General features: G+C 40.7%; 1 protein-coding gene across 10 annotated transcripts in view; it reads left to right on the forward strand.

Moving 5' to 3' along the window:
- The window catches only part of BRD1 (bromodomain containing 1), a 151,308-nt gene that overhangs the window by 104,999 nt on the left and 32,772 nt on the right, over window positions 1–13,537 (forward strand). The window contains exon 9 of one of the 10 annotated variants that reach the window (XM_039514030.1): window positions 2,994–3,178. The exons of the other annotated variants lie outside the window; for them this stretch is intronic. Within the exon in view, the coding sequence (XP_039369964.1) occupies window positions 2,994–3,010 (17 nt within the window). The 3' untranslated portion in view covers window positions 3,011–3,178. Of the gene's footprint in view, window positions 1–2,993; window positions 3,179–13,537 lie in introns of those variants that run through there. 10 annotated transcript variants of the gene reach the window in all.

The raw sequence follows: 13,537 nt of genomic DNA on the forward strand, positions 1-13,537 counted from the left end.
ATTTTATTCACCCATACTTAAATGTTTGTTTGTTCTAAATTTAATCATAGAATCAACTTTAAGGTCCCTCCAGCACAACTCAGGCCACAGAATCTCAACTCATGATCGAATCAAGGTTGTCCCCTACAACCATTGTAGTGAGGGCCCTATTATTATTATTACCACTAGCACTTGTCCTCCAGTCTATATCTGGGAAGTTAGTCTCCCATGATGATACAATTCCCATTAGTATTTACTTCATTAGAAACATTAAAGAGATCTCTATCCATATCCAAATCAGATTCTTATGGTCTATAACACACCCCAAGCACTATCCCAGGGGAGGCTCTAGTAGCTTTCTTCCCAATGTGATTTTTGCCCAGACAGACTCTGTCTTATCCATTCCATCCCTTCTTCTTTCTTTACAGTCTACCTCATCATTGATATACAATGCTACTCCACCACCTTTGCCTTTTTTCTGTCTTTCCTAAACCGCACATACCCTTCAATACCTGTACTCCAGTCATGACTACTATTCCAGCATGTTTCTGTTATCCCTATAATATCTGGTTTCACTTCCTGCACCAGTAACTCTAGTTCCTCCATTTTGTTCCCTAGGTTCCTCACATTGGTGTACAAACATCTTAATTTTTGTTGTTTGGCTTCGCTCACATTCTTTACCCAATTAGGCCCAGACATTCTATTGCCAGTATCACCAGAAGAAAGGATCATCTCAACAGTCAACAGGACCTCAAAAGTAGAATTCCTTGATCTTAATATATTGAGGGTTGAGACAGGCTGGCATTTTTTTTATGATAATAAACAGTTAACCGGAAAATATTTTATCACTTTCTGGTTAGACAGCATAGTAAAGGGAATAATTCACTGAAGGGTATCATTTAGCCTGTTCACAAAGATTGCTGCCCATTAGAGAGAGCCTCAGACAGAGTGATAACTTATTGGTCGGGCCCTACCAAATTCACAGACATGAAAAACACATCACAGACGTGAAATCTGGTCTCACCCCATGAAATCTGGTCTTTTGTGTCCTTTTACGCTATACTATACTATACCCTATATATACTCACGGGGGAGACCAGTATTTCTCAAATTGGGAGTCCTGACCCGAAAGGGAGTTGCAGGGCAGTCAGTTATTTTAGGGGGGTTGCGGTATTGCCACCCTTACTTCTGCGCTGCCTTCAGAGCTGGGCAGCCAGAAAGCGGCGGGTGTTCACCGGGCGCCCAGCTCTGAAAGCAGTGCTCCACCAGCAACAGTGCCAAAGTAAGGGTGGCAATAACATACCATGCCACCCTTACTTCTGCACTGCTGTCTTCAGAGCTGGGTGGCTGGAGAGTGGCGGCTGCTGACTGAGGGCCCAGCTCTGCAGGCAGCAGCGGAGAATTAAGGGTGACAATACCGTACTATGCCATCCTTACTTCTGCACTGCTGCTGGTGCCAGCTCTGCCTTCAGAGCTGGGCTCTTAGCTGTGAGCTGCCGCTCTTCAGCTGCCCAGCTCTGAAGGCAGCGCCGCCGCCAGCAGCAGTGCAGAAGTAAGTGTAGCAGTACTGCAACCCCCTCCCCCGCAATAATGTTGTGACCCCCCACTCAACTCCTTTTTGGTCAGGACCCTTGCAATTACAGCACAGTGAAATTTCAGATTTAAATAGCTGAACTAATGAAATTTACAATTTTTATAATTCTGTGACCGTGAAATTGACCAAATGGACTCTGAATTTGGTAGGGTCCTACTTATTGATGTAAACAAACACTTAAGTCTTGGGCCATGAAATTTATAACACATAACATGGTAAAAAGACGTGCATATATAAAACAAATTTTAAAGCTAATGCTCTGTGTTGATATTCAGTATCAGAGGGGTAGCCATGTTAGTCTGGATCTGTAAAAGCAGCAAAGAGTCTTGTGGCACCTTATAGACTAACAGACGTTTGGGAGCATGAGCTTTCGTGGGTGAATACCCACTTCGTCGGATGCATGTAGTCATATACATTTGTGTGGGTATTCACGAAAGCTCATGCTCCCAAACATCTGTTAGTCTATAAGGTGCCACAAGACTCTTTGCTGCTTGTGTTGATATTGTTGAAATTTGACCCACAGCCTGTGCAGTGTAGTGACATCTTCATTTTTATTCAGCTTCATCTGTGGATTTTTTCATTTTTTTTTTATTTTAATTTCATTTTTTATTTTTTTTAAAGCAGAAGGAAGTTGTCTTGTCGGTCTTTTTGTTTGACTCGGGGCTGGTTTAAAATGCAAGAATTTTTGTTCACCTCCAAGCGCAAAACACTTTGGGCTTGGCTACACTGGAGAGTTGCAGCGTTGGTGGTGGCTTTACAGCGCTGCAACTCACTCACTGTCCACACTTGCAAGGTACATACAGCGCTGTATCTCCCTGGCTACAGCGCTGCATGTACTCCACCTTAGGTTCAAATGCTGATCTTACCTATGCAGCATAAAGCTCCCTATGCCTCGGATAAAGCAATGAAGTTGCACATGTATCGCTAAGGTCATATGTTGATTCTCTTTTGGTAAATTTTGAAGCACTAACTTATGTGCAGCTAATTGGAGGAATGAATTGACTTAACATTCCAAGATAGCTTAACATGTAATTATGTGTCCCAGTGTCTAAATTTGGAAAGGAAAAGTTTATCACATAACAGTAAAATTACTGACAAAACTGCTGACACATTTCTTGGATCCTCTTACCTTGAATTAAAAATAAATACTCTTTTGAAATTTAATTTATTTTCTTTTTTCTAAAGATGGCCATTGTTGTGAAATAAGAGCTTTTTTTAGAAAGTCTGATATGAAATTCAGCCATTTAAATCCTTAAGGGAGTTGGCTGGAAACAAGAATGACTGTTCCACAGGAAATTCTGAAATAAAAAAAAAACTATTTCAGAACTGAACAAAAAGTAAATTTCCAGCATAATGGGAATTCCAAATTTTCATTTTAAAAACAGTCGAAATGGCATTTAATTTTAACTTTTTGTAAAAGTTTCCAAGGCTCCCTGAGCTGAATACAGTCCTAGCAGACCCTGAGGTGGGAAGCCTAGGAGCCAAGCAACTTGGAAACCCTGAGAGCCCCTGCTCTGGGCCAGCCCACCTGCTGAGATGACAGGGAGCTAGAGATCCTGGTACTCCGAAGAGCTTGGGAGACTGATCCACCGAGGAACCAGGCAAGCAAGCTGGCAGGAAGTCAGGCAGGTTTCTAATAGAAATGTTTATTTTGTATGAATTTGTATTTTCCAACAGAAAAGCATTCCTTCTGAAATTTTCCAGCCAGCTCTGGGGTTTAGTTATCATAGATTTCAGAGTAGCAGCCGTGTTAGTCTGTGTCCGCAAAAAGAACAGGAGTACTTGTGGCATCATAGAATATCAGGGTTGGATGGGTCCTCAGGAGGTCATCTAGTTCAACCCCCGGCTCAAACGGGACTGTCATAGGTTTATTCCCCACTTTGAACTTTAGCGTTCACAAGATGGGGACCTGCATAGGCTCCTCTAAACTAAAATCCTAGTTTAGATCTGGTAAAGCTGCCACCAACTAGAAATTCCAGTGTCTAGTACACTCCCTATTCCCCCAAACTTTCCCTGGGGAACACAGATCCCAACTTCCTTGGATCTTAACACAAAGGGAAATAATCCATTCCCCCACCTTCTTCCCCCTCCCCTTGTCCTTGGGAGAGATACCTTGATTCAAACTCCTTGAATCAAACAAAGAGGGATTCACTTTTCCCCCTCCCCTTCCCCTGAAAATCCAAACAAGGGAAGAAATCAATCAAGTTCTAAAAAGAAAAGATTTTATTAGAAAAAAAAAAAAGTACACTATCTCTGTATTACCAGGATGCAAAAATACAGGGTCTAACTTATAAACCTGGAGAGGCTCTCGCCCCCACCCCTTCTCAGAATAATCAAAGTAACAGCAAACAGAAATAAAGATATTTCTTCAGCAAACACACAATTGCAAATGTAGAAATCAATTATAAGTCAAAACCGCCTTCTAATACTCACTATACTGAATAGAAGAAAATACTTCAGGAAACCTTGGAGAACTTGAAGAATATGTCTGGCCTCTCTTAAATCCAAAGAGAGAGCGGCAATCCAAACAAAGGACACAGACAAAGACTTCCCTCCACAGAGATTTGAAATTATCTAGTCCCTTGATTGGTCCTCTGGTCAGGTGTTCCTCAGGTTACTGAGCTTGTTAACCCTTTACAGGTAAAAGAGACCTTAACCCTTACTATCTGTTTATGACAAGGACCAATCCCCAACTGGCTAAAAACAAAGTTAATTATGGCTAAAAACAAAACGTTTCTATTAGTTTTTTTCAAAGTGGCTTGGTTCCCCTGGGCAAAAGGACCAATTTGCAAGAAAGCAAAAAAAAAAACAACCAACAACACAGACTTATGCTCAATAATTTCTTGTTTGCTTTGTCCTCTAATGCCTTTTTGAAGTTTTAGGTGAAGCAAAACTTGTTTATCAAAATTGATTTAGTTAAAACAGTGAAAATGTATAGTACTTAGTAAATATGGGAGAAAAAAGTTAACCTTTTATGTCAAACAATATGTTCAATGGCATTTATGATCAGTTATGCTCCTGTGGTATTTATTTCATATTTAAAGATTCTTAGTAGTAGGCAGTATTTTTATCTTTTAATTAATACATTTTTTTTGTTTCTTGATTTAAATTACTAAAGTAATAAGATGAAAGCAGCATAAATGAAGGGAATTCTGTGTACCGATACGCGAATGTGTAGATAGTTTTCGATTTTTGTTTGAAGGCTTGTGAAATATATGTATACATAAATAAGTATACAGCCTAACATTTAAAAAATTGTGCTCATTATAGTTCTTTAACTCCTTTACCTTTTTGAAAATATTTTCTAAGGTAGATTATTTTTCAAGACTTGTTAATTATTGACCCTCTGAAAATTTACTAGAGTTGAGTTATATTTTCTTAAATCATTGTAACTTAAATAATTTTGTAATGATAAGAAATATTTCATGTTTCTTGATGCTGCGGGTTGTGGTGATCCTCTAGATTTTCAAGCATTACTGGAATTTTTTGCCCCTGTTATCCACTTATGTCTTCATTTTTTTTTAGCTAAATTTAGTTTTATGGTAAGTAGTAAAATACTGTGGGCATCTAGGTGAATTGAGCTGTGCTATTTAATTGCTATTTATTATTTTGTAGAGCAAATGGAATATAAAGATTGAATTGAGAATTGCCCTGTTCCTGTGAAGGTATACAAGCCAGTGAATTGTGGAGGTGAATATAATGCTCATGAAATGGGGGTATGCTGTCACATCTTGATCCCAAATAACTGCATTTTCAAGACCCAGGGCTGCCCATAGCATGAGGTGAACTGAAGCGGCCACCTCAGGTGCCAGATTGTGAGGGGTCTCTAGGACCCAGACTGTAGAAAATTGTGTCTGCTGCTGGTGCATATGTATTCTCTCTGCTCTAGATGCACAGAGATGGTGGAGTGCTGTGCTGGAGGAAGGGAGGGCACAAGAGACATAGGCAGGCAGGAGAAAAAGTGAGAGGGAATAACAGAAAGCAGCAGGATCTGCAGGGGGAGGGAGGAGGAGGAGGAGCCTCTTATGTACCTCTCTAGTACCCCCAGGAGCCTGGACTGATTAACACCAGCTTCTCAGGGAGCTTCCTGTTTCCTACTGCTTCCCTGAACCCACTTGAGGAGAACAGGCAGTCAACTGAAGTAGTAGGAGCCAGTTAGGCCCTTAAGGTGCTGATATCTTCCCTCACTCAGGCCCTGCTACCAGCCTGCTTATTTGTCCCCTTCAACTGAGTGTTGAGAGCCACTATAGCTGGCACAGAACAGCAGTCATGAGTGAAAGAAGAAAATGCCCCTCTGGAGCAGCATTCAGAAAAAGAAAGCAAAGGAAGCTTTTCTATCTAAGCAGGAAGGAGCTCTCCTGAGATACATAGACACACATGTTCATGGTGAGCCTTCCAGCCCCAGTGAGGATGTGAGTGGTGAGAAGATGCCTGATCTTCCAGTTAGTCAGAGTGCAGGTGACCTGGCAGCTACTGCAGCATCCATATCTCCATCTTAAATGGATGCAACCATGCACATTCCTGAAGAAAAGTGTAGACCAGAGAAGAGTGTGGTGGAGGTGCAAGAAACAGCTGCTGCTGAGTTTAATTCCTTAAGTCTAGATGATCCAGGACTGTGGACCCGCATGAACAGTAGCCTGAGGGACTTCCTTGTACTGCATGGGCCACAGCAAGTGAAAAACTTCATGTTCCACAAAGACAATGAAAATAGAAGTTTCCATCCAATACATTACTAGCATGAAATCCCCAATGGTGACAAAGTGGAGATGCCAGGGGTTATGTACTCAAAAACCCAGAATGCTGCAAAGTGTTTTCGTTGCAGACTCTTCCAGTCTAATGTTCCAGCCACATTGGGTTCTACAGGAACAAAGGACTGGAAAATCTGGCTAGAAATCTGGCATGCCATGAGAAGGCAGCAAATCACCAGAGAGCATTCCATAGGTGGAAAGAGCTTGAGATAAGACTAAGGTTAAAGGCCACCATAGATGATCAGCATCAAGAGAAGATTGCATCAGAATCTCTTTACTGACAAAATGTTCTGAAAAGGTTCATTGTCATTGTGAGAATGCTTGCTACCCAAAACCTAGCACTGTGTGGCACTTAAGATCAGCTGTATGTGCCAAACAATGGAAACGTCCTTAAAATTGTGGAGCTGATGGCAGAGTTTGATGCTGTACTCAGGGAGCATCTAAGAAGAGTCGCCACCCAAGAAATGTACACGCACCACTGCCTTGGAAAAACAATTCAAAATGAGATCATATAGTTCCTGGCAACAAAAGTCAAAGAGAAGATTGTGGCAGATCTGAAGTCAGCAGGATATTACTCTGTTATTCTGGACTGCACACCTGACATCAGCCATATGGAACAAATGACTTTAATGGTCTGCTTTGTAACAACAGAACCTAGTGAAAATGACCCTGCAATGGTGACTGTCAGAGAGCATTTTCTAGAATTTATTGACATTGATGATACTACAGGAGGTGGTATGACACACGTGCTTCTTAAAAAGAAGGAATATACAGGAATTGCAATAGCTGACATGAGAGGTCAGGGCTATGATAATAGTGCCAACGTGAGAGGAAAGAACAGAGGTGTGCAGACACGGATCCGAGAGTTAAACCCTCAAGCTTTTTTTGTCCCATGCAGTTTGCATTAATTGAACTTGGTGGTCAGTGTGAGGCCGCTGAATTTTTTAATGTAATTCTAAGCATATATGTATTTTTCTCTGCATCAACTCATTGATGGCAAATTTTGAAGCAACATCTGGGAAAATCCACTCTGACACCGAAACCACTGAGTGCCACAAGATGGAAAAGTTGAGTGGAGGCGATAAAGTCTATCAAACACCAAATTGGGAAGATAGATGATGCCATACTTGCCATTATGGAGGATAATGCTATGACAGGAACTGTTCGTGGGAGAACAGTGGCAGAGGGAAATTGAATCACCGGAAACGTACATAACTTCAAATTTCTGTGTGGCTTAGTGTTGTGGCATGACATGCTGTTTGAAATAAATGTTGTAAGGAAGAGACTCCAAGGTGTTGACCTTGATATATCTGGAGCAATGGAACAACTGGACAAAGCAAAGTCATACCTACAGTATTACCGGTCAGATGAGGGATTTCAAAATGTTCTGAAGAGTGCACAGAAGTTGGCAGAGGAACTTCACACTGAAGCTATTTTCCTACCCGTTCAAAAATACAAGAGTCACCAAAGAAGAAGACATTTTGATTACAAGGCATGGGATAATCCCATAAGAGACCCCAAACAGCAATTCAAAGTTGAATTCTTTAACCAGGTGCTAGATTGTGCAATGCAGTCAGTTGAAGAACCTTTCATGCAGCTCAAGGAACACAGCAGTGTATTTGGGATGTTGTATGATATTCCAAAACTCCTCACTATACGCGAAGAAGACTACACCTGCAATGCAGGGCACTAGAGACCGTGTTGACACATGATGACATGCGCGATATTGATGCGAGTGATTTAAGTGATGAACTGAAAGCCCTTTCAAGATACATTTCAGCAGGATCGACTCCGAAGGCTGTTCTGGAATATATGTGCACAAATAAGATGACCACCCTCTTTCCAAATGCTTTTGTTGCTCTGCGCATACTTCTAATACTTCCTGTAACAGTTGCCAGTGGAGAACGCAGCTTCTTGAAGCTGAAGTTAATAAAAACACATCTACGCTCCACAATGACACAGGAGAGGCTGGTCGGCCTTGCAGCCATCTCAATAGAGCATGAGCTAGCCCAGACTGTAGAACTTCAGGAAGCAGTTCAAATCTTTGTAACCAATAAGGCATGGAAAATACCACTGATTATTCAAACAGATAAAAACACTAATGTTTACTATGCAGACAAGAAAAGTTACATTTGGTGTTTGAAAGTTAAGTGTTACTTAAAATTTTCGAACAAGGTATTTTAAGTTGTTAGTTCTCCTTTATTGGGGTAGGTAGCAGAGCAGTACCATGAGAGGAGTAGAACAGGAAGATGGCAGAGTTGTTTTGGCCCAGGCAAGGAGGCATGGGGGCATCATTTGAGCTCCCTGCCTCAGGTGCCAAAATATTTTGGGCTGGCCCTGTCAAAACCTGTTATAAATATTTCACTTTAAATTCACAAATTGTTATACTTATCTGCAATTTCATACTTTTCAGTGCCTACTTCAAATGTATAAAGTACCAGTGATAACCAAAATCACAGTTGTGTTTGGCTTGTGTTAACTAAAGAATAATTATAGAATACATTTTTGTTTGCTTAAAGGTTCGATTTTTAAGAGGGGGCATGTGTGTGTTTTTACTGTAAGATCCAATACTACAAATTGAGTGGCACTACCCATATGCATAAGGTTACTCATTTGTATATTTGCAGGATCAGGCTTGTAGATGTGTGTGTGTAAATGTAAATGATATGGGGTGGTGGAAATAAATTCCTTCACATGTGGGGTGTGTCAAATATATAAATTATATTCAGGAAATCTTTCTATACACCTCACAAACACGTGGGGATGATATATTTGTATTTATCTGGTATCCGTGGTCCTCTCACTTGTATTCTGCCCCTTAATCCATCTCCACCGGGACTAGTACCAACACAAAAACTTCTGAATAGCTTCTGAACTGCCATTTTTTATGAACAAACTGCTCAAATGTTTTTCTCCTCCATTCCCCATCTTGAAATGTGAATTTGTGTCCTTGAAAGATTATATTGTCTCTGGACCAGTGAAAGGTTTACAGCTTAATTATACAATCACAGGTGGAGATATCTGTGAGGTAAATTGTGGAGTCATGTATCACTCACCTCTGATTATCTTATATTTCCTCTGTCTGTGAATTCTTCTCCTCTAAAACTTAATTCTAATATTCCAAACTTTGGATCAGCTACCGCTTTATTTTAAAAAAAGAAAAGAAACGAAAAAACAGATTCCACCAGTTTCCTTGTATTTTCTCCCTTTACCCATCGCAAAGTAAAATCACAAAATAAAATCTGAGATGGAGGAGGGGTATTATTCAATTCTAAAGCAGGAATAGGTTATATTTCCCTATTTTTTTTTTTTACCCTGCAGGGATAGAAATTTAGTTTTATAGCAATGTGAAGGGAGAATTCTCTGTGTTCAATTGGCAGGTGCACCATTTGCTTCTAACGACTTAAGATACCTTTTAGGCGATAAAAACAGGAATACTTGTGGCACCTTAGAGACTAGCAAATTTATTTATAATCGAGATGACCCATAGAAGGTGGGAGGAGAACTTAACATGGGGAAATAGATTCAGTTAGTGTAATGACCTAACTACTAATGAATCTATTTCCCCATGTTAAGTTCTCCTCACACCTTCTGTGGGTCATCTCGATTATCACTTCAAAGGTGTTTTTTCTCCTGCTGATGATAGCTCATCTGAGTTGATTAGCCTCTTACAGTTGGCATGGCTACTTCCACCTTTTCATGTTCTCTGTATGTATAAATATCTTCCTTCTGTGTGTTCCATTCTATGCATCCGAAGAAGTGGGCTGTAGCCCACGAAAGCTTATGCTCAAATAAATTTGTTAGTCTCTAAGGTGCCACAAGTACTCCTGTTCTTTTTGTGGATGCAGACTAACACGGCTGCTACTCTGAAACCTTTTAAGCAATGACATTTTTATGTGTAGAAAAATTATCTAGGTCACTTTTTGGAGATGTTTTTAAATTCATTATTTATATTTTCCCTCCCATCATCTGTGTAGTAACTAGGCATTGGTTTGAAGGTGGAGGGATACAAGAAATAATCCAAATACATATAAAATATTTGTAAAATGTTTACCTTGTGATATGTGTGCACCATAGAATACATGGTGATATGATACAAAGACTTTATTCAACACTTATTGTAGGTGTCTTTTATGGTTTCACTAAGGAATAATGTGAACTTTCTAAAATTATTACAATCAAATGCAAGCACACAGCTGAGGGCCAGGACTAATCCCAGGCCTGAAACAAACTCTTCCTTTTTCCCTCATGGCATTGAGCATATTACTGAGCGGTGAATTGCAATAAATAAATGTGCTTCTCGTTTTTAAAAGAAATATTTATTACCTTAATGTAAAAAGGCCATGTTTTTTTTTAACATGAAAGTGGGGAAAGGATTTGGCAGGGTGGGGGGTTAACATTACAAATTCATGGCCTTATCTAACCTGAAGGACTTGATAATGAAAGATAAGTGAAATCATATGGAACTGAAAGCTGAGCAAAAAGGAAGGGATTTTTAATCAGTTTAACAAAAAACCCACTTATGTATTTTATACCTGATGAACATTTCAGAGAATGAATATTAAGGATGCAAAACCCCCATTCTTTCAGGTGCGATAGTTTACAATAAACATCTCTTGAGACCCCTAAGGAGTTCTCAAGCCTAATGGGGGAAGACCAAAGTTCCCATTCTTATTTCTAATATATAAAAACAAGAAAAAAATATTTTTAAAGTGTCCCCCTTCATTTACAATAAAATAAACAAAAATAATATGGCTGAGCGTTTTTTTTTTTTTAAATAAATTTTCTCCAGGTCATCCTTAACCTGTCTACCTCACTATTACACACTGCAGATGAGAGTGAGTTTTCTGATAAATAAGCAGTAAAATAATTTAGTTACCATGCTGCCACGGCTGCAATCATCTTTAGTGCTTGAATTAGAGCCTTGTTGGTATGAGAGTGGCAGTGCTAATAGTATGCTGTCTGTGAGGGTGCCACAGCTTTGGAACTGACTTCCCAGTATAATCCAAAACAACTCATATCAGTTGATCTTCCGAGTACACTGCAAGGCCCTTCTCTTTACACAGGCTTTTAGGGAGCTGGATCAATGATGGCAATATGATGTTTATGGGAGTAGTCAGAGTAGAGTTGAGATTTTATTTTCTCTAATAGGCTGTTTTATTTTTATTAATAGGGAAACTTCTGTCTATCTTTTATGTCAATGTACTTTTAGTTACAGCAGTGGTATCGAGCCCTTGATAAGTGCTGCTGCTTTTTATTAGTAATACATTGAAATAAAGAGAAGAATATAGTGTTATTCCAAAACAGAAAAATATAACTTTCAAACTCTAGTTATTTGTAAGATAAGTACACCTCTACCCCGATATAACGCGGTCGTCCGGAGCCAAAAAATCTTACCACGCTATAGGTGAGACCACGTTATATTGAACTTGCTTTGGTCTCCCTGCTCCTTGTCCCCTGACGCCCCCCCCCACCAGAGACCTCTGTCCCTAATCACCCCCAGGACCCACCCCCTACCTAACCCCCCTGTCCCCTGACTGCCTCGACCCCTATCCACACCCCCGCCCCCTGACAGGCACTCGCCGGCAGTGGCAGGAAGCGGAGCAGCCCGGCCCCAGCCGCAACGCTCTGCTTCCTGTACTCACCTGCGGCGGGAAGTGGAGCACCGCAGCTAGGAGCTGGTGGAGTGGAGTGGGCTGGGGCCGGGCTGCTCCGCTTCTGCTGCTGCCAGTGAGTGCAGGGAGGTTGGGGAAAGCCCCCTGTACTCACCTGCGGCGGGAAGCAGAGCGCCGCAGCCCCAGCCCACTCCACTTCCCTTGCCCTGGCCCCAGCCGTGTTGCTGGGGGGTGTGTGTGTTGGGGAAAGGTCCCTCACTCAACAGTAGCGGTGGAAGCAGAGCAGCCCGGCCCCAGCCCGCTCCACTCCACCAGCTCCCAGCCGCGGTGCTCCGCTTCCCACCGCAGATGAGTACGGGGGGGGGGGGGGGGCGTCCATTACCCAACCTCCCCGCACTCACTGGCAGCGAGAAGTGGAGCACCGCAGCTGGGAGCTGATGTGCTGATCCGCCGGAGCGCTGCTTTACTGTGTTGTATGCGAACCAGTGTTCTATCGGGTCGCGTTATATCTGGGTAGAGGTGTATTTTTGAAAAAGTGAAGAATATTTGAAATTGGCTTTGAGAAGGGAAGTTAGAATAACCAAAGAGGACCATCAATTGCATACACCAACAAAAATGTGGGTTTTTTTTATCATAAACTGTTAGAAATATTTAACTGAAACTCGGTAAGTAAACCCATGTGCATTATCTGTATATGCTGAGAGGATACATTTCCATAATATTTGATAAAATGCGGCTTTTATACTGTATGTGGCTTGCTTCAGATGGCCATTTAAATTTTGGGAGCACAGAAGGTGTTTCGTACATTACCCTATACCTCAGAGATCAAATACGTTCTTAAAATATATGCATTTTTGATGTGTGGTGTATAATAGTTGGGTATCAGTACAAACTGAAGTAAATGTAAAATGGACAGATATACGCTAGTTTCTATTTTTCTGTTCATGGTGCGTTTTTTTTCTTGCAAATTTTATACAGAAGATCTGTATAATTTTTTTAATACTTTTTGCTTTATTTTAATAACTAGAATTCATTGAAGTGTATGTTCTCTTGCAAAGCCATAACTAAAGCTCTGTGAACTCTAGAAACATTTTCTTAGTACCATTGTTAGCAACATTGGGAGCCCCAGCATAGACATGTTGCCAGATGCTGCTGGGGTTTTAGTAGTTTTTAATCATGCTCAAAGCAGATATGATCAACACGATTAAACTCTGGTGGCAACTTGTCTGTGGCAATAATTGGTTGGTCTTGAATCATTGTTAACAAACATGATCCACTTTTAGAAAATGTTCCTATTATTTACAGGATCTAGCCATCTTCCAGTTTCAGACTGCATCAGAAGTTGTGGATCAGGCAATCTATAGGGCTCTCTTTTTTGCTTTGTCATCTTTTCAACATTTTATTTGTTTACGGCTTTTTTCATAAATGGTGATTATGGATCCCTATTTGGAATAAATTTTGAACATTTTTGGCTTCCTTTCTTTTTGCCACAATGAGCTGCCACTCTTCTTGCTAGAAGCAGCCATTCTTCTGCCACAGCACATCCATCCTCAGAAATTGTAGTTCTAAGATTATGATATATCTTCGTATGTCTTTATTGG

Source organism: Mauremys reevesii, linkage group 1 (assembly GCF_016161935.1).
Source record: "Mauremys reevesii isolate NIE-2019 linkage group 1, ASM1616193v1, whole genome shotgun sequence".
Taxonomy (NCBI): domain Eukaryota; kingdom Metazoa; phylum Chordata; order Testudines; family Geoemydidae; genus Mauremys; species Mauremys reevesii.